The 27987-nt window shown below is 40.6% G+C and overlaps 1 protein-coding gene, 1 long non-coding RNA gene and 1 other non-coding gene across 5 annotated transcripts in view; 1 reads left to right on the forward strand and 2 right to left on the reverse strand.

The window, feature by feature from the left end:
- Positions 1 to 17272, reverse strand: part of LOC129562412 (uncharacterized) — a 96102-nt gene extending 78830 nt beyond the window's left edge. The window contains exons 1-4 of the long non-coding RNA XR_008687195.2: positions 16839 to 17272; positions 6388 to 6514; positions 5816 to 5909; positions 4400 to 4561 (exon numbers count right to left, since the gene is read on the reverse strand). This is a non-coding gene — a long non-coding RNA (uncharacterized LOC129562412). The remainder of the gene's footprint in view (positions 1 to 4399; positions 4562 to 5815; positions 5910 to 6387; positions 6515 to 16838) is intronic.
- Positions 13637 to 13768, reverse strand: LOC129563627 (small nucleolar RNA SNORA72). Its single transcript, XR_008687371.1, has one exon. It is a non-coding gene; the product is annotated as a small nucleolar RNA SNORA72 (small nucleolar RNA).
- Positions 17130 to 27986, forward strand: DUT (deoxyuridine triphosphatase). Of its 3 annotated transcripts, none has more exons than XM_055435476.2 (7): positions 17130 to 17278; positions 18232 to 18370; positions 20026 to 20117; positions 21712 to 21756; positions 26642 to 26716; positions 26892 to 26962; positions 27863 to 27986. In XM_055435476.2, the coding sequence occupies exons 1-7, from the start codon at positions 17200 to 17202 to the stop codon at positions 27917 to 27919; spliced, it is 558 nt and encodes a 185-aa protein (XP_055291451.2). In that variant the 5' UTR covers positions 17130 to 17199; the 3' UTR covers positions 27920 to 27986. The 3 variants fall into 3 exon arrangements, with proteins under 3 accessions (XP_055291451.2, XP_055291450.2, XP_055291449.2); XM_055435475.2 differs by lacking the exon at positions 17130 to 17278 and adding an exon at positions 17404 to 17697; XM_055435474.2 differs by lacking the exon at positions 17130 to 17278 and adding an exon at positions 17406 to 17712.
- Position 27987: the final 1 nt, after the last annotated feature.

Here is a 27987-nt window from a genome sequence, read left to right on the forward strand (position 1 = left end):
CTGGTCCCATCACTTCATGGCAAATAGATGGGGAAACAGTGGAAACAGTGTCAGACTTTATTTTTTTGGGCTCCAAAATCACAGCAGATGCTGATTGCAGCCATGAAATTAAAAGATGCTTACTCCTTGGAAGGAAAGTTATGACCAACCTAGACAGCATATTAAAAAGCAGAGACATTACTTTGCCAACAAAGGTCGGTCTACTCAAGGCTATGGTTTTTCCAGTGGTCATGTATGGATGTGAGAGTTGGACTGTGAAGAAAGCTGAGCACCGAAGAATTGATGCTTTTGAACTGTGGTGTTGGGGAAGACTCTTGAGAGATCCAACCAGTCCATTCTAAAGAGATCAGTCCTGGGTGTCCATTGGAAGGACTTATGCTAAAGCTGAAACTCCAATAGTTTGGCCACCTCATGCGAAGAGCTGACTCACTGGAAAAGACTCTGATGCTGGGAGGGATTAGCGGCAGGAGGAGAAGGGGACGACAGAGAATGAGATGGCTGGATGGCATCACCGACTTGATGGACATGAGTTTGAGTGAACTCTGGGAGTTGGTGATGGGTAAGGAGACCTGGCGTGCTATGATTCATGGGGTCGCAAAGAGTCGGACACGACTGAGTGACTGTACTGAACTGAACTGCTGCAGCTGGAGAAAGTCCAAGCTGCAGTGAAAACCCAGCAGAGCCAAAAATAAATAACTAAACAAAATTTTAAAAAAGAAAGAAATAACACATTTGACTATTTAGCAAAAATGACATTGGGAATTCCACATAACAAAATGTATTTTATGCTGATAAAACAGGCTTGGGGGTAGATTTATATCCATAAATGGATTTATCAATAAATAAGGAAAATGAAAATTAATGATCCACTCAAGAATTTAGAAACTGTACAAAGTAATCAAAGGAAAGCATGAAGACGACATTAAGGGAAAAAAGCAGGGAAGTAACATTAAAAGCTGAGGTTCTGGAGTCAGAAAGAGAGGAGTTGAGTCTCAGTTTTCCCTCTTACAAGTGGAAGGCTCATTACCTGGCCTCCTGAAGAACCATTTTCTCCTGTGTAACATGAGCATTATTAAAAGATCTGCTTTTGAGTGTTGTTACAAGAAAATGAGATCTTGTATATTAAAAGCTGTGTACTTCGTGGTAAATACTTAACCGTTCGACATTTTTTTTAGAACAGACAAAAACCACTTGATAAACTCAAGTGCTGTTTGTTGCTATTGCTAAAAGAAAAAAAGAAGGAAAGTCAAAGGATAAAATTTAAATACACAAATTTACAAATGAGCAAGGAACTATGGGTACAACTTGGGAGAATGTCCTTTAAAACTCTATCCTGGTAAATTATTAAATTCCAACAAAATATATCAATTGTTAGTAAAATACAAATTCCCAAAAGTAATGTATCATGTTTAAATACCTATTTGTAACTGCATAGAATACCTCTAGAAAAATGCACAAGAAACCAAGTTAAGGGTTGAATCTGGAGAGGAAAACAAGATTAATGAAGGACAGCTGTGAAAGAGATTTGCTTTTTTACTATATACCAACAATAATTATGCAAAAACAATATTTTAAAAATCAAATATATGAATAAATGAGTTACTAGCTAGCTAGGTTGTATTTGGTTATTAATTCATGTTTGAAGTGACATATATTGTGAAGGTCATACGAAATAAACTTTTAAAAGTTTTATTACATACTCAAAAATATGAGATATTATACTATTATATTTTGTTGCACTTAGTTATAACATAAGTAGCTAAAACATCACTGTAGAAAAAGTTGATCCCACCACACAGCCACTGATAAGTTTAATTTTGTTCCATTTGGGTTTTTTTTTTTAGATTTTGTTTTTCTAACTTATGACTCTCTCCTGGGTAGAATATGTAGTAGAGAAGAGAAATGTTGCATTGAATTTACCACTACTGCGTTGCATATTTTATTTGCTGAGGCTCAGGAATGGCCAAATATAATTTTAATAGGTTCTGGAATTTTATTTCCTGAGCAGAATAAAACTCAGAATCGATATTATGCATAGTAGGATGGGGTAATTATAATAATGTGATTAAGTTTGTATGAACCCATGCATTGCAAGTGCAGTATGCTTTTACCCTTTCAAATACAAAATCCAAATAGGATGCTGTATTAGTTTTCTGTTGCTGCACAATAAATTATCACAAATGTATCAGCATAAAACAATACCCATTTATTATCTCACAGTTTCTATGGTTGAGAGTACAGGTACAGCTTAACTGGGTTTTCTGCTCAGGGTTTCACAACTCTGTGGTCAAGGTGTTGGTCAGGGCTGTGTTTTTTTTTTTTAATTAATTTTTGGTTGTGATGGGTCTTCATTGCTGCATGCAGGCTTTTTCTAGTTGTGCTGAGTGGGGCCAACTCTTCACTGCGGTGTGCAGGCTTCTTGCCATGGTTTCCCTTGTTGCAAAGCACAGGTTCTGGGCACTTCGGCTTCAGTAGTTGTGGCATGCGGGCTCAGTAGTTTTGACTTGTGGGCTCTAAAGCAAGGGCTCAGTATTTGTGGCACACAGTTGTACATGACATGTGGGATCTTCCTAGACCAAGGATTGAACCCATGTCTCCTGCATTGGCAGGTGGATTCTTATCCAGTGTACCACCAGGCAAGTCCAGGGCTTTGTTCTTATCTGAGGCTCAGGGTCCTCTTCCAAGCTTATGCGTTTGCTGGTCAAATTCATTTTCTTGCTGCTATAGAACTCACGGTCGTTTGCTTCTTGAAGGCGAACAGAAGAGGAAACCTCTTACCTCTAGGTCATCTTTCAAAGGGCTTGCCTGCTTAAGTCAGTCCTACCTGGGTCAATCTTCCTTCTAACTTGAAGTTAACTGATCACGAGACTCTAATTACATAATCCAAGTCCCTTCACTTTGCCAAACACAGGTAACCTAGTCGTTGGAATGGCCATCCCATCATACTCATAAGTCGAGCTCAGATTCAAGGGGAGGAGATTTCATACGATATGAGCATGGAAGGAGCCACCTTACAATTCTGATGACTGCAAATGCTATATCACATTTCTAAAGAACATATATCAGCTACTAAGACCCAAGCTTGGAATCAGATAAGTTAAAAATGGTCTGTGAAGTATCCAAATAAACAAGCAGTAACTAGCAAAAAATGACAGCAGGGATGGTACAGCAAAACATCAAAAATGTTTTTAAAAAGGAAATACAAGCCTCAAAAACACAGTGGTTTGAGGCTGTAAGTGTAGGAGGCACAGACTCCAGATACTTCACTAGAGCCTGAGGACATCATCACTTGGTGGGAAGACAGCCTAATGCCTGACAAGTTCAGTTTTGTTTTACGCACTCTGGTTAAGAAAGCAGGAATGTTTACAGTTCAGCCTCGGAAAAATTTCCCTTCATGTAACTGACATTGAAGGATGGCTAAGCTTCAGATACCTTGAAAATTAATTTACATGGAACAACTCTGCAGTGAAGCAGGGTGTACGGATTTCTTGAGTGAGACTTAAAGAGTGTATTTTCAAGTTGGGAAGTTCAAGATGAGCAATGCGGAAGAACTCTGAAGCTGAGGCCAGGGTCCAGGTTATGAGTGCCATCACTTCAGAGAAAGTGACAAGCAGTGAAACCTGGAGCAAGGAGCCGAGGCTATCCATCTCAGCCTGGAAGATCTCTCGGCATAGGGTTGTTCAGGGTCAAAGCTAGGCAGTTAACTTTTTAGAGAAAGACTCAGTAACTGCCGAGCTGTGGACTTGGCTGCAGAGCCCTGGGGGCCAAAGCCAGGGTTCTGCTCTTATGCAGCCATCTACCCAAAGCTGGTGGCTTTCCTCAGCTTCCGAGTTCAGTTCAGCTGCTCTTTCAGAGGACCAAGAGATGAGGAAAAGGAGAGATTTCACCTGCAGACTTTCCTGTTGTTATTTCCAAAGCAGTTACACACTTAAATTTTCTAATTTTCCTGTTGTACTTCTCCCAACAAAGAAGTGGTAGGAACTTCTCAGGGAAGGTGAGAAGCTCAGAGAAGTAGGCAATAACAGGTCTTGAAAGATATTAAACTAACACAACCAGCACGTTGGGGAGATATGATTATCAGTTCTCTAATTTCCTAATGTTCACAGAAACATTTTCAAAATGAGTTCTATTTTTTAAAGTATTACTTGTGCACCTTGGAGGTGATGTATTCCAAACTGATCTTCCTCCACAAAGATGCTCTTTTAGCGCTTTTCCAAATATCAGTAAATGGCAACCCCATCCTTGCCATAAATCTTGTAGTCATCCTTGACTTCTCTCCCTTGCTTCACATCTGACTCACCAGCAAATTCTACTGGCTTCAGAGTACATCAAGAATCAAACCATTTCTCATCATTCCCACTGCCACCTCCTGCTCTGCGCTACTTCCATCATCTCTTACCTTGATCACAGAGTAGCCTCCTGAAGGGTCGGTCTTCCTGGATCACGGAGTAGCCTCCTGAAGGGTCAGTCTTCCTGGATCACAGAGTAGCCTCCTGCACGGTCTTCCTGCCTCAGGCCTTGATCCTCTTCTGTCTCATATCAAAATAGCAGCCAGGCAATCCTGCTCAATGAAATAGGGCATGTCACTCCTCTTACCAAAATATTCCAATGGTTTCCCATTTCACTCACTGGAAAAGCCACTGTCCTTACGAAAGCTTCTAAGGCCCTACAACTGCAACCCTCAGTCCCTGCCTCTGTAACCTCATCTTCTACAAGGTCTATCCTCCCATCACTCTGTTTAGACCACACCAGCCTTCTTGCAGGTGAGTTTGCACCTCAGGACCTGAGTGCTTGCTGTGATCTCTGCCTAGAATGCCTTTCTCCCAAATGCCACTTCCTTCAGGATTGGTTAAATGGCCTCCACCCTCAATCCCACACCTGTGTGCGTGCTCAGTCATGTCTGACTCTTTGCAACCCCATGTGCTGTAACCTACCAGGCTCCTCTGTCCACGGGATTATCCCAGGAAGAATACTGGAAGGGGTTGCCATTTCCTCTTCCAGGGGATCTTCCCAACCCAGGGATTGAACCCACATCTCCTGTGTCTCCGGCACTGGCAGGTGGGTTCTTTACCACTGAGCCACTGGGGAATCCTATATCTGGCAGATAGAATATTCTCACTGAGGCCTTCTTTGGGCACTTTCTCTAAACTGCAAGCCTACATTACACATCTCACTCTCATGCTGTGCTATTCTTTTTAACATTCAGCACAACTTATTTTAATTGCTTCTTCTATTTACTGTCAGACTAGTTTTTGTCTGGTCTGTTCTCTGCTCTGTCCCCAAAGTCTAGACCAGTGCCTAGCAAATTGAATACATTCAAAAGATTTGTTATAAGGGTGAATGGATACAGGCACTGAGGGGAATAGGAAGTATTCCCCCGCTACCTCCTTGGAGGTCTGAATTTGGACTCACTGTGGAGCTAAGCCCAGCATCCTCAGCTCTATCCCATGCCAACCATGTACCACATTCCATACCCTCCACTGTGTGTCTCTGAATACGTGGGTCCTGCTGCCTACAAAGTCTCTCCTTGTTTACCTCACCGTTATTTTTATCCTCATTTATTTCACTACCGATGAGTTTGCTGGCCATCTGGTATTGCTTCTTTGGTCAATTCAACCAAAATGTGCCAGGCTCTAAAGATATGCAGACACACTGTTCTAGGCTCTTAAAATAACCATCTTCTCTGGCCTCAAAAAGTTTATGGTATAGAGAGACAAGCAAACAAGCATACAAAATAATTATGGATTGTGAAAAATACTGTGAAGGAAATAAAGAGAAAAGCATGACAGAGAATAACAGAAAGGGCAGTACTTACACAGGGTATTTAGGGAGGGAGGGCATCTATGAAAATAGATTTAAGGATGAGAAGATGATGACAGTGCTGAACTTTTATGTGACCCCCTCGGATCCTAGAAAACGATGATTAAGAAATCTCAATATTTTCTTCTCCAAATTCCTCACCCTTTTGTGTTCTAGAAAATGACTAACTGTAATGAGCCATCACTTCCCACAAAGCTTAGATGAGGCTTGCTGTCCACTCTTTCTCATGACTCCCGTAAGATTTGTAAATGGCTCCCATTTTTGGTGACAAGGCCAAACCCAGACCATTCCCCTTTTGTTGACACAGAGATCTCTTTCTTGTCTCATGAATAATTAGCCAAGATTAGAATTGTTTGTTCCCCTGAAACCAGCTAAACATTTTCTGTTTCACTGAAGCTTCCTTTGATTGAAAAAAAAATCCCAACTATAAATGACTCCACCTGTAACTTGTCTGCTCCTCCCTATAAAATCTAGTGCAATCCCCCCGCTGAGACATGGTGCAGTAGGCTAAATAAGGGCCCTACAAGGTATTCATGTCCTAATCCCTGAAATCTATGTATATCTTACCTTTCATGGAAAAAGGGCTTTCGCAGGTGTTGTTAATGAGCTTGAGTGAGACAGTGATCCAGATTATCTGACTGGACCCTAAGTAGAATCACAAGTATCCTTATAGGAGGGTTGCAGAAGGAGACAACTGTAGATAAAAGAGAAGGCAGCCATAAGATAGAAGCAGAGTCAGAGAAAAAATACTACATCACTGGTTTTGAAGACAGAGGAAGGGACCATGAGACAAGGAACTCAGCTCTAGATGTGGAAAAAAGGAAGTGATCAGTCTCGCATGGACCTTCCATAGGCAGCACAGTCCTACCAACATCTTGATTTTAGCCACGTTAAGATTCAATTCAGATTTCTGGCCTGCAGAACTATAATAGAATAACTTTCTATCCTTTAAAGCCACCAGTTTTGCAATGGTCTGTTATAGCAACGACAGCAAACTTAATGTATATTCCAATCTTCAGATCTGAGGGTTTCCCCTATTGCAATAGCCTGAATAAAATCCATCTCCTCACCGATTCATTATTTTGTCTTTGACAGCACTAACCATAAGAAGAGCAGGAATCAGAACACTCCTGGCAGAGTGACCAACATGGACAAAGGTCCTTAGACAAAAGAAAAGTTGCTGTGTTCTAGAGCCTATGAGATGAATGTGACTCAAGTTGAAGCTAAATGTTAAGAGTCTGATTAGGGCTTCCCTGGTGCCTCAGCGGTAAAGAATCTGCCTGCCCATGCAGGAGACACATGTCTGATCCCTGGTTCAGGAAGATCCCACATGCCATGGAGCAACAAAGTTCATGGGCCACAACTACTAAGCCTGTACTCCAGAGCCCAGCAGCCACAACTGCTGAAGACCACATGCCCTAGAGCCCATGCACTGCAAAACAGAAGCCACCCCAATGAGAAACCTGTGTACCACAACTAGAGATTAGCCCCCGATCTCTGCAACTAGAGAAAAGTCTGCACAGCAATGAAGACCCAGCACAGCCAAAAGTAAATAATTTTTTTTTTTTGAGTCTGAATATAAAGGGCCCTGGGTCATGGTGGGGAATTTGGATTTTATTATATTTGTGATGAGACGCTTTTAGATTTTAAGCATTAAAAAGTAGATGCAGAAAGATTACTTAGCAGTTCTGATAAGAGATGTTGGTGGCCTGCAGGATGTGAGAAGTATTTAGATACAGTGTTAGGTGAATCAGATTCTGTCTCTGTAAGGGTTGAAATATGAAACAGAGTTCGGTCAAGTTGGAAAAATATAAGGAGTGTTTACCAAAGTGGTATTTATAAAGGTTTCGCAAGATATGGGAAACCAAAACCACACAGGGGAGTAAAGTACCTTGAAGCTTATAACAGTGCTAGGCCTGAAGGGAAAGGGAGAGAAAGCAGTTTCCAGAGCCTGGAAGGGCAGCCATAACAAGAGCAGCCGTCTTTAGTGGAGTGACACAGCCACCCGGAGGGAACTCTGACCTTACCCTCCCCCCTACCTCTGACCTCCTGCCGGGGCTCTCTATTGCCAAATCCAAATTCAAGCTGCCTGAGACCAAGAGAGCTCATTGATGAAGTCCCTACAGGTCAGCCTCCCTAGGCAGAAAACAGGACAGAGGGATAAGACTGGATACAGAAGGAATAAAGATATGTAGTAGAGACCTGAAAAGTAGCCCAACTCATGAAAAGAAAGGGCTTCCCTGGTGGCTCAGTGGTAAAGAACCCACCTGCCAGTGCAGGAGACATGGGCTCAATCCCTAGGTCAGGAAGATCCCCTGGAGGAGGAAATGGCAACCCACTCCAATATTTTTGCCTGGAAAAGTCCATGGACAGACGAGCCTGGCAGGCTACAGTCTGTGGAGTCTCAAAAAGAGTCGGATCTGACTTAGTGATTAAACATTAAAAGAAAATGTGGAGACCTGAATTTTCTACATTATTTCCTTAATACTCAGTTTCACCTACCCAATGCCAATAGGCACAAAAACAGTGAAATTTCACCCTTCTGTCTTTTCTTTGAACACGTACAACTGCTCTTTTGTCCTCAAGGCAATCAGGAAAGACAGCGATTAGAACACTTGTGAGTACTAACAATGTTCAGTGAAAAACCTCTTTTGATAAAAGTGTAGAATTTGAGGAAATATTGCCACGTAAAAACTAGGTAATATTCACTTCATATTGAAGAGAACTGAGTTTCTGCAGCCAGGTTAGAACAGGTTGTTTCAGAGGGATAGAATATTAAATCACAATCAGCCAAACCACAGCAAGCCTAGTTCATACATCTCTCCGCATGGATGCCCATATTTTACCATTGTTTTGGTTTTTTTTATTATTACTCTGGAAGATAATTCAATTTGCATTGCACATTTCCTCACAGAAATTTTGAATCTTATGAATATAAAAATCATGGACTTGGCCCAGTTTTATTTTAATCAGTTTTTCTGTTTCCTAATTCAGGATTAACTTCCCAGGATATATGCAGAGATTTAGTAGCAAGAGCAACCGTGTGCACATTAAAACATGGGAGAGTTTCAGCAGCAATTTGAGTTATGGTAATTACTGGATTTGTTTACACAGACACAGATGAAAAGCATAACCTTTTTGTTCCTGTCTTTTTTTTTATTTGGAAAAATTGTGTGCTACCAACAGAAAAATCATACAACAGTTGTTTAATGTCATGGAGGAAATCAGGTGCAACCAACGAGACTGAGAAATGAAGAGATCAGAACTGTCTAAGGTAGTGTCTTAACTAGGCATCCTTTTTCCTGGAGCCACCCTCAGTGTTATAGAAAGACTGTGGTGCTCACATTCTATTCAGAATGATGGCCACAGCATACACCTCCACCCAAGTCAAGTACCCCGTGGGTTCTCCACTCGCATACCAATTCCAGTGTGGCCCCCAGCATCGATTTCTGCACCCACAGTCGTTCTCCATACCCTGTGCCCTTCTGTTTGCTCCATCCAGGGAGTAAGCCTGATCAAGACAGGGCCTGAGTGAGGGAAGAGGAGGAAAAAGAGGCAGATTGTTTCTGGCAACTGAGTGCCAATGGGAGAGGCACCAGTGCTCTCAGAGAAGGTGAGATATTAATCCTATTTCTGGGAACACTGCGGGGAAAAGGTCTGCTTCTGTAAGGCTCATTGATCTCAGATCTGGACGCTTCCACAAGACACCCATGCTTTCACAACAACCAGGTGGTTTCCCTTAAAGGCTGCAAGCAGACACTTTCATATGTCTTAGACTGGTTGAACAGGGGTGAAGTTACCCGAACCACTAATACTTGATCTTCTTCTATTTCTTCCACCCTGTTTCCATACCAAATTGACTCTGCTGCTACTGTGCTTATTCATATCCAACTGTTTGTGACCCCATGGACTATAGTTCGCCAGGCTCCTCTGTCCATGGAGTTTTCCAGGCAATAATACTGGAGTGGGTTGACATTTTCTGCTCCAAGAGATATTCCTGACCCAGGTATCAAACCCACAACTCTTGTGTCTCTTGCATTGGCAGGCGGATTCTTTTACCACTGTGCCACCTGGGAAGCCTACCAAATCGACTTTTTGGGTCATCAATCCAGCTGAACGGGAAGTCCTATTGATTGTCTAAAGTATCCATTCTAGGTGTTTATGATAAACATAGTAATGGCCCCCAATGACATCTACGCTTTGACCCCTGGAAAATGCGTGCATTATCTTATATGGTAAAAGGGACTTGGCAGATGTCATTAAGATTACTAACTCTGAGTTAGAGGAATTATCCCAGATTATCTGGGTGGGTCCAGTCTAACCACATGAGTCCTTAAAAGTGGAGAAACTTTCCCAACTATGATCAGAGAACTAGAGATATAGCAGCATAAGGAGTAACCCGCTGTTGCTGTTTTTAAAGATGGAGGATGGAGGTCACAAGGCAGGGAATGTGCTCAGCTTCTGGAAGCTGGAAAAGGCAAGGAAATGGATTCCCTCTTAGAGCTTCTAAAAAGGATTGCAACCTTGCCAATACCTTGATTTTAGCTTTGTAAGACCCATGCAAGACTTCCGAACTAAAGAACTGAAGATAATAAACTTGTATTGTTTAAGCCACTGAGGTAATTTGCTGTGGTTATTTGTTACAGCAGCAATGTAAAAACTTACACAGTCTTCATCACCTCAAGCTTGGATTAACACAATAGAAAATTTTGTTTCTCCAGCCTCTCAAATGTCTAGGTCATCATAATAATTCTTATTCCCCAAACCCTTGTCAACTATCACTCTATTCATTTGACTTCCCTGTTCAAGGGTCTACAAATGGCAATGTTTTCAAACTCAGTTCAGTCGCTCAGTCGTGTCCAACTCTTTGATACCCTATGGACTGCGGCATGCCAGGCCTCCCTGTCCATCATGTTCAAACATGTTGAACAATAGCAATATACTAGTTGGTTTATAAAGTCTTGCAATGTTGATCAGTTACACTGCCCTGCTGATAAAACCAGTCAGTGGGTTGGGATGAAACCAGTTCTGCTCCAGCCAGAATGGACAATGCAACTAATTTCTGAACCAGGGGCTAGTGAGCAGGAATGGTTACATGACAATATATTATATAGCTAATTTCCCAGTGCAATCAGGTGCTCTTCAAAGATGAAAGAGGGAGACATGATTTGAAAGAGATCACGTGAACCAGATCACGTGAACCAAGAGAGACAGTGCAAGTCTAGAGCTGACTTAGTTCTCAGACAACTGTCTAGTTAGGCCATATAATCCATCTTCCTCTAACCCTTTCCTATTTGCCTAATCTTGCAATCAAAATTGTCAAATATATCAAGTTTCTTGTTGGTTAAACTTTCATTTTACATTCTACAGTAAGTTTCAGCCTTTTAGTCCTAACTGTTGGTGGGACACCTTTTGTGATCAGCTTTAATGGCCTCCATATGGCTTAACCAAGAAACAAGCAGCTATTCTGAATGATGTCTGGTCTGCAAATTTTCTTAGTAAAATTATACTACAAATTTATCATTAAGAACAAAGACCTAGGACCTGCCTCTATATGTAAGGTAATGGAATCTCTATCAAAATGATCCAGAGTACAGTGGTTTTGGTAAAATTTGTAATATTGGTTAAATGTGAAGAAATTCTTTCCAGCAAGTCTTGACTGCAGCAGATTTTCTAAAAATAAATTCCCTAAAGCAGTGGTCCCTAACTAAGTGTGGGCAACAAGAATCACCCTGGAGATTCTTAGTCAGTGTGCAATGGGATCTGGACATGTGCATTTGACCAAGCTTTTTAACCGAATCTCACGTGTACCCTGCTCTTAAGCCATCTGTTTTATTTGCTTCCTGAAAAGTTGATGATGCTTTAAAATGAAATAACAATAGTCCTTCTTTGAGCTGTAATCACAGAAATTTCACCTTCTGGTACTCCTACACACAATGGCATAATTCGGAGTCAGCTTTTCATGATTATGTTAATTAACAGATCATGCACTCAGTGTACAGTGAGAACTCAGTGCATAGTTCTGAGTGTGTACATTAACTATTCTGATTCCCTTGAAGTTTTGTGGCAGTAATTTGTGAGTCAGTCCAAAGTAGTTTTGTAGCAATAAATGCTTTTGTTGACTATTGGCTAGTTCCTTACTGTTTCTTAACAGTCACTCGCCTTAGTGTCAATCTTCTGAGCTACTTACATACGTAAGATCCATGTGCTGATTTTATGAAATTGAAAGGCTACATATAATTTTCTGATCTTTGCATTCTTCCCAAGAACCTCGTAGGAACAGTCTTGTGGGTTTCACAAGCTATAGTTTAGTGTTTTCAAACAGATACTCCCAGGGGAACAAAAGACATTCCAGGAGTCCTCTTGATGGCATTAGGGACCAAACAATTTTAAAAGAATGAATTTCTAGATAGTTATACATATGTTGTTTAGTTGCTAAGTCATGCCCAACTTTTTTGCAACCCCATGGACTGTTGCCTGCCAGGCTCCTCTGTCCATGAATTTTTCAGGCAAAAATACTGGAGTAGATTGCCATTTCCTTTTCCAGTGGGTCTTCCTGAACTAGGGATCAAACTGGTGTCTACTGCATTGCAGGTGGATTCTTTACCACTGAGCCACATATACTTTTTACTGAAACTGATCTGCCTGTACACTGGTTCTTTTCCATCTTCTTTATTCCAATTCCCCTTTTACAAAAGATAAGCTACAACTAAACATCTTCAGGCTAACTGGTTCTTGTCCTAAATAAAAAAAACTCTGGGCTTGAAATAAAGAAGTTGTAAATTTTGGTACCATAACCCAAAGTATGGCTTCTGTTATTTTTTGGCTTGCACATATTTCTAGCCAAGGTGAAGTGTGGCATGGTAAATGAGCTATTTTGGTCCACAATCAGATGTTCTAAATTCAGCTATAGAATTGTGCAGTTATGGGGCATTATGATACTTTCACATTAATATTCTCAATTCTTCCATTCATGAATAATTGTCAAAGAATGCACTACCCCTGAAGAGTTCAAGAGTTTTGTTTAAATTAACCCAAACTGAGAAAGTTCACCTATATGGAATGTTTGAGCAAAAGCATGGTAATCTGAGACTAAGATTTGAGAGGATGTTTGAGATGCAGAAAGAAAAGCAAAGAAAGTGATGAAAGTATGGATAAACATTTTTTGAAATGACTGTAAAAAGCAGTAATAATAATGCTTATTAAATTTCAAGAAAAGATGCATTTAAAATACTAGACAATAATAGTATGTATGCCAAAAAAAAATTAACAGAGTTAAAGCATTCTAAGTTCCCTATGTTATCCAGGAGAAAGATAATAATTTTGTTTTAGATCTTCAAAAATGATGGATGAAGCAGGCATGTTTTAATTGATCTAAAACAACAGAATCAGAGAGTAAAACTGAAATAATTAAATAATTAAATTAATTTAAACAAAATAATAAACTTTAAAAGAAGGCAAGAAGGGGTAAAAAGAAAACAGTATTTTAAAGGAACCCAAATTAAGATAAATTTAAACCCATTATGGAACTTACATGCTAGTAGAAGAAACATACACGTGAAATAAGTATGTACATAATTTCATATATATTGTGCTATGAATAAAAATCAAATAGGGTAAAGTATTAGGTAGTGCTTAGAAGAAAACTATTTTTAAATTTTTTACAATTCATTTCATGGCAACTGGCAAGCATCAAACTAGCAATGGTTATCTCCAAATATTGTCACACTAGCCGTGCTACCATTTCTCAAGATTGATCAGATACCTAGAGTCACAGGCATTTCACACACAAGATGCATCATATAAATCAGACTTGGTTTATCACCAGCATTTATAAAAGCAGACTTAGGAAAAGAAGTAGATCTGAGGAAACATGTATAGTCTTAATATAGCGAATGTTTAGCCTGCCTCGACTATTACGAAATCAGAACCGCGAGAATATTCGCAGACTATTTTCAGATAAGGAAAGATATGAAAGAGGAAGGAAGAAAGACTCTGTATGACTTTTTATCTTAAGCAAGAGAAAAGGTTGAAAAGAGAAGAGGCTACAAAAAGGAGATTGAGAAGACAGTAGGCGAGGTGGGAAGAAAACCAGAGTGTGGCTTGGTGAAGAAATGTCTCAATAAGGTGGGCAAATCAACTGTGACGCTAACGCCTGGTTAGTTTTTTACACACATCTTTCCCAGACCTGGAGAACCCAGCCAGGCTCACTATTAAGAAGAGTTGTCATAGTCTCATTAGGCATACATAAACCTAGAGAGTGGCTAAGTGTAAGGTCTCTGAAGTCAGACTACCTGAAGTTGAAGCCTAGCTCTGTCTCTTTCTGGTCGTGAGCTATGCGGTCTTAGGCAAATTATTTGAGCTCTCTGTGCTTTGATTTCCCCATCGATAAAATGGGGACAGTAACAGCACTTGTTTTCTTTGGCTGTTGCGATTAAATGAGTTAATATTTATAAAACACTCAGAATATACCTGAAATATAATCACCATGTATGTCCTTGTTAAAAAGTGAAAAATCGCTAAGATAGCAAAGACAGAAAGGACAACTTTGCTTATAGAGTACAGACTTGCATTCTCAGTAGGTTCACGTTGGCACAAGACTTAAGTAAATTATCAACATGACTGATAAGATAATTATATTCTGATAAATATACGGCATGAAATAAACTATAGCTAGAATATATCTAGTTCTTCTTTACTATAGTATCCTGAATTTAAGGTGTATATAATTTTATATAAAATTGTATTTCAGTTATCATAAGGAATATTCTTCAAATGCTTGGTGGTTCAGATCCCTAACCTGTTACTCTTTTCCAGTTGGATTATGCCCTTTTCTCTTTTCAATCTAAAATAAACTCAGATGGAAAGTGACATTAATAAAACTTTCAGTCTCCACATTAACAGAAGGAATAGCTAAATACTTCCTCGGTGCTAGGTATTTTAAGGAGCCAAACAAATCATTTTTGTGTGAAACACCGAAGTAGGTGCTTTGAAGGATTCATAAAAGTTTATGACTCTAACTAATGTGAAAGATAAAATGCATATACTTGAGATAACTGCACAATGGGAGTATATGGCTAATGAATGATATGTTAAGTGTTATAAAAGATAAGGCAGAGTTTATTACAAGCTCTAAGGAAGTTTCATGAATGAAGCGAGATTTTTGTGTGGTGTGGGCCTGGGTAAAGGGAAACATTATAGTTACTATATTTTAGTATCTGCAAAGACTCAAACTACCTTTAATGCAAACTTTCTTAGAAAATTACTAGAGACAGTATTTCAGCAAAATGAGGAAGTAAACTAAGAAAATATTAGATCCATAAGACCAGGATTCCAATATAAGACAGGCACAAAGTTAAGTCCCAGGATGGCAGCTATTCAGCAGGACTAGATCATTTGCACCGGAGAAGGCAATGGCACCCCATTCCAGTACTCTTGCCTGGAAAATGCCTTGGGTGGAGGAGCCTGGTAGGCTGCCGTCAATGGGGTCGCACAGAGTCGGACACGACTGAAGTGACTTAGCAGCAGCAGCAGCAGATCATTTGCGCAGATCAGAGTAAGAGAATAGAGTGAGGGAAGGAAAACTGGAACTGACTGGAGATTTACATCTGTGTTTCATTTGAAGTGATAGATGTTTGAGGTATAGAGTCCTCTGGAACATTTGGAATAAACAAGCAGTGAAGCAAAAACACCATCACCAATAAAAAGATAGAAAAACAAGGCAATTATTAACTTGAGGGTGACAGGTGTTAAAAAAGGAAATAATCATATATTGTCCCCACAGTCAATATTTACATAGTCATGATAATGTAAATACTAACTGCTGACTTATACAGAAGATCATTACAAAACTATGAACAGAAAGCAGTGGAGAGGAGGTTAAAAGACTTAATCCTCAACTACTCTAATCCACAAGGTAATTTCTTTGCCATTTAATAGCAACGTATAATTTAGGAACAGGTAGGGAGGTAAATTCCAATAGAAAAAGTAAAAAAAAAAAATAGTTGAAAGTATTGTCCCCGAGAAGTGAAAGCTGAGAGAGGGTATTCATGGAGGGACTGGGATGGGATTGATGTTGTTCATTGTAGGTTTGAAAAAGCATTATATGGAGAAAAAACCTTTGATTAAAAAGTAAAAGAATGGAAAAAATAGAAAAATCATAAGACTTTGATAAGTGATCATATGCAGGGTCTGGATGGAACCTGAGATCTTATCATTTATTCATATAATGAATGAGTTCTCTTATCACTCATTCATTCATTCATGTATCAAATAGTTCTCAAGCAACACTTTGAGCCAGGCACTAACCCAGGCCCCAGGAATACAATGGTGAATGAAGACACATTTGGTTCCTGCCCTTATGCAGCTTATGTCCACTACAGCAAACAGACAATGAATTAGAAAATAAATACATAGAAGAGACACAGCCTGTAGCAAGTTGTGTGACTAGGAAAAAAAAAAGTATGCTGGAATGGTTGTGAGGGGAAAAAAGGGTAACTACTTTAGTTGTTTATCAGGGTGGGTCTTTCTCAGATGAGTGAGACTTGAAACAGCATAAATCAAGGAAAGATGTGTACAGACTTGCAGGCAGGAAAGGCCGGTGGGTCTAGAAACTGTGGCCCTGAGCAACAGAGGTGAGTCATATGATGGTTCTAGAGGCTGTTGAAGAAGTCCTAGATCACGTTGCTATAAATGTGGTAAGTCCTCAGAGTATAGATATTTGAAGCCATGGGAGAAGGAAGGCTATAAAGAGCATAACCTATAATCTCTTCCAGAGGAATTGCAACATTTAAGAGGAAGAGCTAGTAAGAGACTGAAAAGGTGGGGGTTGTAAAGAAAGGCAAAGCAATGAAGTCTGAAAACTTCCTCAACAATACCCTAACATTTTTGTGATTTTCCTAACTGCCCTACAGGTTTGTATTTCTTCTGACAAAATGCATTACAAATTTGAGACTTTACCGTCAGTTCCAGACATAAGTGAAGATACCTGAACCCTAGAAAAATCAATTTACAATTACCTGAAAGGTTATTTACTCATCCCCACTGTAAATTACACCAGCGTGGCCCAGGACCTTTGTTCGAATCAGAGTCACAGCCACAGTGGTTCTCTTCTGTACTCCTGTGGGGTCATCCAAGAGTGCTAAGGTTTCAATTGAGATGTCCCCGTGGTATTAAGACTCTAGAATCCCCAGCCCCTCTGAGAATAAACAACAATCCCATCTTGCACTCTGGGTTGGAAGGAAACTGAACTCGCTGCCTTGCCCATCGCCTAGGGCGCAGCACTGAGCGCTGTGGCCGTCACGGGCTTCGTGATGCGGTTCCGTTCCTTTTGCAGGGGGTGGGGGAGCGGGGTGCCCAGAGACTGGAACCGGGCGAGTCATGGCCGCGGGCGGCGCCGCCCCAGGTAAACCGGCAGAGCGCAGCGCCCAGACCTCGGAAAACCGGCGTCAGATAAAAGGTGCGAGTCGAGAGAGGGCGAGGGCGAGGCAAAGGCGGCCGGAGGCTGCCGCGAGATTCGAGACGCCGAGCGCGCAGCTTCCCGGGAGGGCCCGCCGCCGGCCCGAGGGCTGTGGAGGCGCCGCCTCCGTGCGCCCCCCGTCAGACGGCGGCATTACTGCTTCCGAGGTCACCGGGCTGGCGCGCGCCTGCACGAGCGGCGCCAAGCTGCGCCCAGACTCGGGCAGATGACGTCCCTCTGCCCTCGCGCAGCGCTCGGCCACCGCTTCTTTCCGTCTCTGCTCCGCTCGGGGTTTCACAGCGCGCGGCCCGGGGCCGCGGGGCCCTCCCGGCCAGGCCTGCCCCTGGACCCCACCCCGCGGGGCTCTGTGCTGCTCCCGGCGCCCCGGCTGCTCTCCAGCGGCCGCAGTCTGAGCCGAGGTGGCCGCGGCTCCAGTAATGCCGGGGCCCAGGCAGGAAGCACACGCTTTCCAAGGCGGGGGGAGGCAGGGAGGCCGGCCGGCGGCCCGCGCGCCCGCACCGAGCGGGAGAGTGAGCCGGGGAAACAGCCGGACCAGAGGAAGCTATTGGGCTCCGAGCGGAGGGGCGAGTGGGAGGGCGCGCGGCCTTAGCGGCGCGGGAGCCAGTCCATTCGAATCCCCTCATAGGGGAGGGGAGTGGTTTTCTATTTTGGGATGACGGAAAGGCCACAGAAGCTGCCACTGGTTTTGGATCTAGGCACTGAGTATACAAAGCTTTAAGAGGCTCCGTATTTTCCGTTCCCAAGTCTGTCTTCTGAGAAAGATCTCCAGTCCCAAACTTGAGCCCTACCTCCCTTCTCAGCACTGACTTTGGGCTGGTCCGGGGGCGGGGCGAGGTTGGCGGGAAGTTTGGGACTCATCCGCTGTCTGTCTCTCTTGCTCCCCCTGCTCCCTCTTGTGCCCGCGTTCTACGCTGCCATGCCCTGCTCTCAAGAGGCACAAGTCGTCTCCCCCAGCAAGCGGGCCCGGGCGACGGAGGCGGGCGATATGCGTCTCCGCTTTGCCCGGCTCTCGGAGCACGCCACAGCCCCCACCAAGGGGTCCGCGCGCGCCGCGGGTTACGACCTGTACAGGTGAGTGGGCACCCTGTCCGCCCACGCCCGGGAGGAAGGCCGGCCCGGGCCAGGAGGCTCGCCTTCTATCCCATCGTCCGGACTTCTCGCAGAGAGGTCCCAATTTCCGAGTGACAGAGCTCTCAAGTTAGCTTACATGCCGGCTTGCTGCTACTGTTTGAAACAGACATTGAAAAGAGCAGAAACAAACGCATTTTGCATTATATATGGGTTTTGCCTTTTGGGGGAGTGGGGGCCCACAGCGTGGCACGTGAGATCCTGTTTGACTAGCCCAGAATGGCAGCTACACCCCCCCACTGCAGTGGAAGCCTAGAGTCTTAACCAGTGGACCACCAGGGAAGTCCTGCCTTTTTTTTAATATTGAAAATTATTTAGCATAAATTCAGTACGGATTTGGGCAGATGTGTGGAATGGTAAATAGCAATAAACGTCCGCCCAGGTGTTATTTTATTTTGCAACATTTTTTGCGTCCTTTCCAAGTGGAAGTTAGAGATGAAGAAGGCCCACTTTGGCCTTCAAGTAGTGGCCTGAGAGTGGTACTGTGGTCAGTAGAAAGAAAAGCCGTGCTGGGAGCCGAGGTTCTTAGGTAATAAAATACCCAGGAAAGATTAGTGAAAGTTGCTTCTGTTTTAAGGGTTAAGTAAGTTAAGTTCCCCCTAAGGACTTGCCAGAAGTCTGAATATGAAAAGCAGGAATGTTGGTTAATACTACCACCTTCTCTTTTGTACAGCCTTTTTTTACCTTTTTAAAAAGCTGTCCCATGTGCTATTTTATTTAATACAGCAATCCTGAAGTAGATGAGTGTTACTTTTTACAGATGTGGGAGTTTGTGAATAGATGAATTGATTGCCCAAGGGCTTGAGCATAATAGAATTTTTGACCCTGAATTCAATGTTTGTTTGTTTGTTTGTTTTTAACCCCCTTGAGTACTGTCCCTACTTCAAACCATTAAGGTAGGTGAAAAAGTGATACTGGAGGGGAGATGGTGTTTATTACATGACTAACTCCTAAGCCTTAAGATTTGTTTTAAAGCATCCCAGGTAATTCTAATATGAGAACCACTGGTATGAGTTGTAAGTACAGGAAAAGAGGAGAGAGGAGTATGTGATGATAGTGGGAGAAGAGAAGGGAAAAGTGAGGTAAGACTGATGCAGCTGAATGGGGACAGTTCAGTCCCTTATTTCATGAATAAAAATAGTGATGTAGATTGACTCCACCCCAGCTGGGCACTGTTGTGAGTCTAAGAAGAGACCTTTATTCAGGGTACTTTATAAGCATCCTCCTATTAAACACAGAAGACTTTCTATGTTGACGTGGACATAATTCATCTCTTTAATAAATTAGCGTTTTAACTGTTTGAAGAGAGGAAATTCCAATGAAAGAAGTAAAGACATAGCAGCATTTTACCAGTCTTAATTAAGGGCTCCAAAGTAACTTCGTCTGCCTTTCTTTGTTTGTTCTTTTTTTGTACCATGTTAGTGAATCATATGCCTTCTAAAGTCTGCCTTTCAGCCCCCTCCTGCTAAAAAATTATCTGTTTGCCAACACAATTTTGTTCAAAGGAAAATACGTTTACAGGTTGTCACCTCTTTTACTAAAGAATGCTTAGAGAATTACTATATCTAAATACCAGTTATCTTTCACTATTTTCCTAGTGCCTATGATTACACATTACCACCGATGGAGAAAGTGCTTGTGAAAACTGACATTCAGATAGCCCTTCCTTCTGGGTGCTATGGAAGAGTGGGTAAGTGACTTGAGACACAGATATCTATTTGTCATGCTCTTCCCTTGTGATTGGTTGTTTCTTCTTAGTTTCTTTTGGGGTATATAAATGAGGGAAGGGATATTGCTTGGCCTGTGTCTTAAAATAAAGACATGCCACCTGCGATGGCAGTTGCAGTCACTTGAAAACTTTCCTTTATGTAGCTATATTTGCATCTCTTTGTCCGTCCCCCCCAGCCCCCTGCCCCCGGATTCCTTACTTAAGGTTTTAGGACACTCACATTAGGCTAGGAGGTTGCTTTCACAACTGTTCACTGAGAAAAACTGAAAATATAGTTGATGTTTAACAGGTGGTTTTTCCAGTCTTACCAGCAATTCTCCCTTCAGGGATCAGATGGCATATGAAGTCAGATTTCTCTGTCAAGATGTTTATTTGTTTTATAAGAATAAAGATGCAGGGTTAAGATAATGGCACATGGCATCTTATATCACTGATATAAGTAAAGTTTCTAACCCCTGAGGCTATCAGGCCTTTAGCCTTTCCCCCTTGGGTGTCCTCCCATGAGGTGTGCTAGGTAAGGGATGCTCTTCAGTGCACTAGAGGAAAAGGCCTCATTGTGGGAGGAGAGAGGATAAAATGCACGGCAAGCCAACAGGTTTGATTTTTCTGCAGCGAGTCAGTTGTCACTGTAGAAAGAGTTTAAAACTTCTTTTCAAGAGTCTACTTACTTGCTGACTGACTTCAGAGTAAACATAAAAGAGCAAGTGGAACTGTGATCCCAGGGGGATCTTGTTAGCCGGAGTCTGAGAACTGCTGATACTTCAGCCTTTAAAAGAAAACTGAAATGAGCTCTCTCTCCATCTTTCTGGCTGTATTGATGGCATTTTTAGTGTATTGGGGGGTGGGTGGGTGGATTAGGAGATGGGGTGAAATAACAGTGAAGGCAGGAAGGGGTAGCATTTACCAACAAAGTGCCTGATTTAAGTTATTCTGGAATAAAATACTAGAAGTTAGGATAATTAATGGTAGGCCTGTTGCTCAACTCAGCAAGAGTAAGTGATAAACTTAGCTTCTTACTCTGGCTCATTTGTTTCATTCAGATTTGTCTCTTGGCATCTGAATTATGAGTAGGAGTCCCAAGTTCAAGGTTAACCTCTGCTACTCTATGGTTGGGTTTATGCCCCTCTCCTTCTTATCCATACTGCAACATGCTCGGATCTCTTGTCTTAAAATAAAAGTCCCTTCTTCTGCCCCATGTCCCTGCCAGCTACCATCCTCGCTTTGTGACCAAACGTCTGGACAGCTTTGTCCACGGTTTTCGCCACTCGTTCACTTTCTAGTTCTTTTCTGCAGACCACAGCTTCAACACTTATCCTCAGTTGCCTGAAGACATGCTGGAGTGGTTTAAGTTGGTTTTGAATTAAACCTTGTCAACATTTTTCTAAACTCTTCTACTTTGATCATACAGTGTGATAAATACATTTTTAATTCAGAACTGTCTGCCAAGGTTAAGATACAGATGTTACAGGGATGAGAGTGACATGCTTAGATTGTGTCAATTTTATTCAGTATTGCCCTTCTTAAGAGAGTCAATTTCTTTCTGTTTGTTTTATAGCTCCTCGTTCTGGCTTGGCAGCAAAACACTTCATAGATGTAGGAGGTAATATATTTACATTTTTATTATATATTTACATTTTTATTCTGTAAATATTTACAAGTGTTTACTTTGTTTTTGCAGTAATCAAATGACAGATTTTATTTTTATCATCAAGAAAAGAAAATGGTTTTTGTTGTATCTTGCCTTTCATAAATTTCTGTCCCCAAGTAAAAGATGATTATGATACAGTTTTGAATGCTATTTGAGTATGTCTGCCTTTTTAATGATCATTATGGGAAATGTTGTTCTTTTACTCACAAGCTAGACACTATCTGACAGATAGGATTTTGCCTTGGTTTAGTGATAATCTGCATTTAGTCCAAAAATGACTGTTCACAGAAGGAAATTTGTTATTACAAGGAAAGGAAATGCTTTATCATTATTTAAGCAATTGTAATTAGTGCTTCTCTTAACAAGGCCTCTTAGCCCTCAGATGAGTATGTTAAATTCTCCACCTCCTGCCGTTTTTATGAAGCTGCTTTTTAATAGACTAGGAAACTGACTCAGAAATGGGCCCAAGGTGCCTCTTGAGAAACTGAAATCCATCCATATGATTCCAGTCCCCTTGTTCTTTCCACTGCAGTTAAATGCCGTGGATCACCCTGCCCTGTCCGTCTACCAGCCTAGCTCTGCCCTGAATTAATGTACTGTTCCCTCTGGCTGAGGCCTGTCCCTGGGCCATCTCCCCATAGTGTCACTAGGTGGTGCTGTGGGGTAAAACAGGAGCCCAAAAAATAGCTCTTAAGAGACCGAAGAGGAGCTGAATGTAACTCAACAGAGATGGACAGCCCTCTGGGGTTGAGAATTCCCTGGGCTAATTTATGCTTGACTTTCAAGAATATTTTTACAAGGTCTGGTGTGGTCACTTAAGATGATAACTTAAGGATATAAAAGATTGTATTTTTAAATAAATTTCAAAGGGTTATGAAAGGAACATGGGCTTTGGAATAACAACTGGATTTGGGCTCTAACTTTGTCACTAACTAGCTAGTTATGGCTTAACTTTTCTGAGCCTCAGTTTCCTTATTTGTAAAATGAAAATTAGTGTGCTTGCCCTGAAAGATGGGAGGATTGAATACAATGTATCTGAAGCACTGATGCTGCTTGGTACATACTTTCTGTCCTTTATGGACTTCTGGGATTTTTTTTTTTTTTTTTTAGCATGGAAACTTTTTCTGACTTTGTTACTAACTTTTGCTCTCTTTAAAACAATCCTCTGAAAAAAATTCATGTAAAAGCAATGGAAAGTTAGTTTGCCTGGTGGTTCCTGTGGTATTATTCACACAGTCACATTGTGGTGTGTTCTTGGATGCAGAGTATCTTAAAAATGTCTCCTAGGCACACATTTATCATAGTTGGCCACAGTTTTTATTTCAGAAGAGGGATATTGTTAGAAATACCAGGCTGTAAATAAGGGTCAAAGGGAAAAGTTGAGTATGCAGGATTCCGTTCAGAATTCACATCTGGTAGGTGTGGATAGTTTTCAGTAAAGAAGGTTTCCAACGAATGACATGCCAAAGTCTTGACACAGTAAAACTTTTGCCTGAAGTCAGTTAATCACTCTGCCAGTTCCAATGCGTGATTTTTCCAGTGATAACTTCAAAATACTTTCTGCTTTCTCATGAAGAGAAATACCCTTGATGTTTATGTCATGTACGAAAGGAATGTCTTGTATTTTCTTGGACGGTCAGTTTGCCTTTGAATAACAAGTAATAAATAAACTTGGAACTATTAGATTTTTTTAATACTATCTGTTGGCATTCATGCTTTAAGAAAAGGAGTAATTAAGGACCATTTTTTCTGTCATACATTCTAATTGACTTGAAAGGACTTAATTTCTTTCAGTCTAGGTAGATCACCTGGTTTTGAGAAATTTAAGACATCCAACCATATGTGTGATAGGACTCCTTTACAAATATATAGCAAGGCCTTTACAAAAAAGAGTGTGTTTTGGTATTGTAGAAGATACCATAAAGTAAACAAATAAATACTTGGAAGTCATATGAAGAAGAGTTAAATATCCAAACAGATAAGGGGGAAAAAAACTGATTATAAAATATAGAAGAGGACATGCAAATGTGGAATAAGCATATTGAGGTGAAAAAGCCCAGCCTCACTAGTCATCAGGGAAATGTAAATAAATCCATGAAATACCATCTTTTACTCATCATATTGGCCAGAATTTAAAAGATTGCTTCAATTTGGTATTGTAAGAGAGCTTGGAAATGGGCATTCTTAAATATCATGGATAGAAATTTGAATTGCTATACATTCTTTGCAAAGTTATCTAGCAGTATCAATTAAACTTTTAAATACACACACCTTTCAGCCCAGGAAAGTGCTTTTTTTTTTGTTTTTGGAAACTATTTGATGAGAATACAATACAGTAATACACAAGGACATATGTAAAGGACTGTTTTGATTATTATAGGAAAAATGTAAAAACGACCTGAATTTCTGATGATATGTAAGAGAATAGTTACATAGGAGTCATGGTGCTGTATTTCCATATCTTGGATCTAAAAGAATGCCTAAGATTCAGATATGTTACTCTCAAAGGATAGCTATGCTATTTTAGGTGGAAAAAATGTGTAAAATATGTGGCTGCATGAGGGGGAGAGTTGGGAAGCATTATTAGCTTTTACTTTATATGTATTTGTACTGTTTGGGTACTCTAAAAATTTTCTAGTAAAGAAGTGAGTTCAGAAGTCAGCACACATGGTCTTTATCTAAGGCACCCTAGGTGAATGAGTGCTAGCCTGAGATGCCATAGCCTCCTGTGGTCATTTGTTCCGGCATGGGAGACAGGGAATGACCTGCTGCTGAGGGGTTCCTTCCTTAACTCTGATCTGAGCCATTCCTGCAGCTGAAACTTTCTGCATCTAGATAATATAGAAAACAGCTGTTCCTATCTTTATATCCATTCTTTCAGTAAATATCAAGGACTAAGTTAATGATCAACTGGCAGTGGGGGTAAGAGGCCAGGCTTCAGTATTCTTTGAGTTGGTCAAAGTTTTATTGATGTAGAACCAGAAAAGAATAGACTGTTTCCTTCAGTCTAGACATGATATGAACCACTTTCAGCCACTTTTATACTCACTGTTCTTGCTGTTTAAAAGAGTGTTTTATCTTTAATTCAAACTCTTAAGTCTTATATCAGGAACCTTGTAAGAAGTATTTTCAGTTTCACTTAGCCCTACTATTTCATTCATAAAGCACAGGGGTTCATCTAAACTTCTACAGTAATCCAGTGGAAAAATCTAAAATGTTAGTTTTTCTGAGTATATTTCCCTGTGGTGGAACTTTTTTTATTTTTAAATTTTGCCTTTCTTCCCCCTATAAGAGAAAATTGAAAGTGAATGCTTACTCTTGTTCTAAAAAAAACAAAAAACCAAAAACTTTTTTTTTTAATTGACCTTCAAATAACTATGAGTCTGGCCAACCAGCATTAGTACCCATTGAACTAAATTCCTGATTTTTTTTTTTCTTCTTTGATAAGAGTTTTTTTGTTCCCCCCAGAGAAGTGGGGTATTAATAAGATGTAAGATATGACATGGAGCTGCATTTAATTAGATTCACATGAATCCTATCTAGCACTTTACAAACGGAAGGGAAAGAATTAACATGTATAAAAGGAAATAGGCATTGAGGGGAAAGATAGGGATCGGAAAGTGACTGCTAATAGCTAGGGGGTTTCTTTTTGAAGTAATGAAAATGTTCAAAAATTGATTGTGGTCATGTTTTCACAGCGCTGAATACACTAAAAAAATGTTGACTTGTGAATTATGTCTTAATTTTTAAAAAGGAAATGAGAAGACCTGGTGTGCCTATATTATCTGTCCTTGTGTTTATGGGAAGGTTTTGGATTCTTGGGCCAAAGATAAGTGCTAGCAAGTTGGGTAGATGGACTTCTCTGGGCTGTGGCAGGGCCCTGGCTCAAGTTCCTCTCCTGCAAAAATTTGTTGCCTTTGTGTTTATAATCTCAAACAGGTTCTAATTACACACAGTTGTGTATAAAAGTATACCCATTATTAAGCTTATGTGCTAATGTCTTCTGAGAGATCGTGCTTTTAAGAAAGGATGGTAGCTCAAATGGACAGGAGAAGAAGAATGTGAAGTGAACAGTTCAGCTCCATTTACATTATAAAAATGGAATGTTCTGATATTTGCTAGACTGCTGCTTAACAGTGTCAGCATTGACTTATTCCACCACAGATCTTCTGGCTTTTTGACATTTTTATTTATGACTCAATCATATTTCAGTCTGGATATTAGTGGGAAGCTGCTACCAGGAAAAGCCTTTAAAACCCAAATTGTAATTTTCTCCTAATCCTTTTGGCAGGTATGCAGCAGATAGACAGTAGGATTGAGAGAGAGCAGTTAAGGATGACTTGGCTGAGATGCTAAGCACCTACTCCCAATTTAAAGTAGGTAATGGTCACCATTTGTAAGGATGACAGGTTGGAAAATTTAGGACCGCTTTCAAAATTCTTATTTGAATTTTGGGCTCCCTGGTGGCTCAGATGGTAAGGAATCTACCTGCAATGAAGGAGACCTGGGTTCAATTCCTGGGTTGGGAAGATCCCCTGGAAGAGGACATGTCAACCCACTGTAGTATTCTTGCCTGGAGAATCCCCATGGACAGAGGAGCCTGGCAGGCTATAGTCCATGGGGTCGCAGAGTAAGACACGACTGAGCGACTAAGTACATTTGCATTTTTGTAATATCATTTCTTAGCTTTGAGGCTTTACATAGTAGCAGAGCAAGATTCACGTATTCATTGTAAGGATAAAACTTTCAGAGCTACACAGGAATGATTTCGAGGTAATCATATACCCATAGGCCTTGGTACCATACACTAAGCTAAGATCATTTTTCTTTTCTCCAGCTGGTGTCATAGATGAAGATTATAGAGGAAATGTTGGTGTTGTCCTGTTTAATTTTGGCAAAGAGAAGTTTGAAGGTATGTTAAATATATCTGATCACATCAATGTAATGAGTTTTCCAAGTTATGTATTAAACATGTCTAAATAGCACATACTAACTCCTCTGATTCTCATTGTACTGTGTAAGGCAGGATACAGAGAATGCATGAATAAAGTATCAGTAATAAATTGTTTTGTTTTTTTCCTTTGAAGTCAAAAAGGGTGATCGAATTGCACAGCTCATTTGTGAACGGATATTTTACCCAGAAATAGAGGAAGTTCAAGTAAGTATCCTAAAAGCTGAGTAGGGAATACATGATAGAAAATCTTCAATGAAGGAAAAATAAAAATTTGAGGATCTAATATGCTATTGGTAACTAAATACAGATCTTTGTCAACTTAGCAATGGGATTACATCCTGATACAGCCATTATAATTTGAAAATATCTTGTCGAAAATACACTTCACACACCTAACCTACTGAACATCATAGCCTGCCTTAAACATACTCAGAACACTTATTAACCTAGTTGGACAGTCATCTAATGCAAAGCCCGTTTTATAATAAAGTGTTGAATATCTCATGTAATTTATTGAATACTGTACTGAAAGTGAAAAATAGAATGGTTGTATGAGCACAGAAACTGTATCAGCATTTCACCCTGTAATGGCATGGCTGACCGGCGGCTGCAGCTCGCTGCCATAGACCGCCATCACGAGGGGATCATATTGCATATCACTAGCCCAGGGAAAGGCCAAAATTCATTATTTGAAGAACAGTTTTTACCAAATGCATAAGACTTTCACACCATCATCAAGTTGAAAACTCATAAGTCAAACCATTCTAAGTTGGAGACCATCTATAGTAGAATATTTGACTAGTCCTATTTTAAGCAAAATTAAAATCTTAGTTGTAGAACTTCTTAAAATGTTTTCCATGGGTATTATATAGCATTACTTTAAATAATAAACCATTTAAATAGACTGTGAAATTCTACTATGCCCCTAGCTTTTTTGGTATTATTCAGTATTTTATGGAGCATTTTTAAAATTTTAATTTTCTGTAATCTCCTTTTTGAAGGAATGATATAGCAAGAATAAAACTCTTACAAATTGGGAGCTGGAGAGACCTGAAAAAGGATCTAAAATTAACTATACGGCTCATTATCTTTATGTCTTTTCAGGTTTTAGATGACACTGAAAGGGGTTCAGGAGGCTTTGGTTCCACTGGAAGTAATTAAAACTTATGCGAAGAACAGGAAATGAGAATGTACTTTTTTCTTGAAAATAAAGACTTTGCTTAAAGTGT

Source organism: Moschus berezovskii, chromosome 9 (assembly GCF_049115385.1).
Source record: "Moschus berezovskii isolate FMDL1 chromosome 9, NW_MosBer_1.0, whole genome shotgun sequence".
Taxonomy (NCBI): domain Eukaryota; kingdom Metazoa; phylum Chordata; class Mammalia; order Artiodactyla; family Moschidae; genus Moschus; species Moschus berezovskii.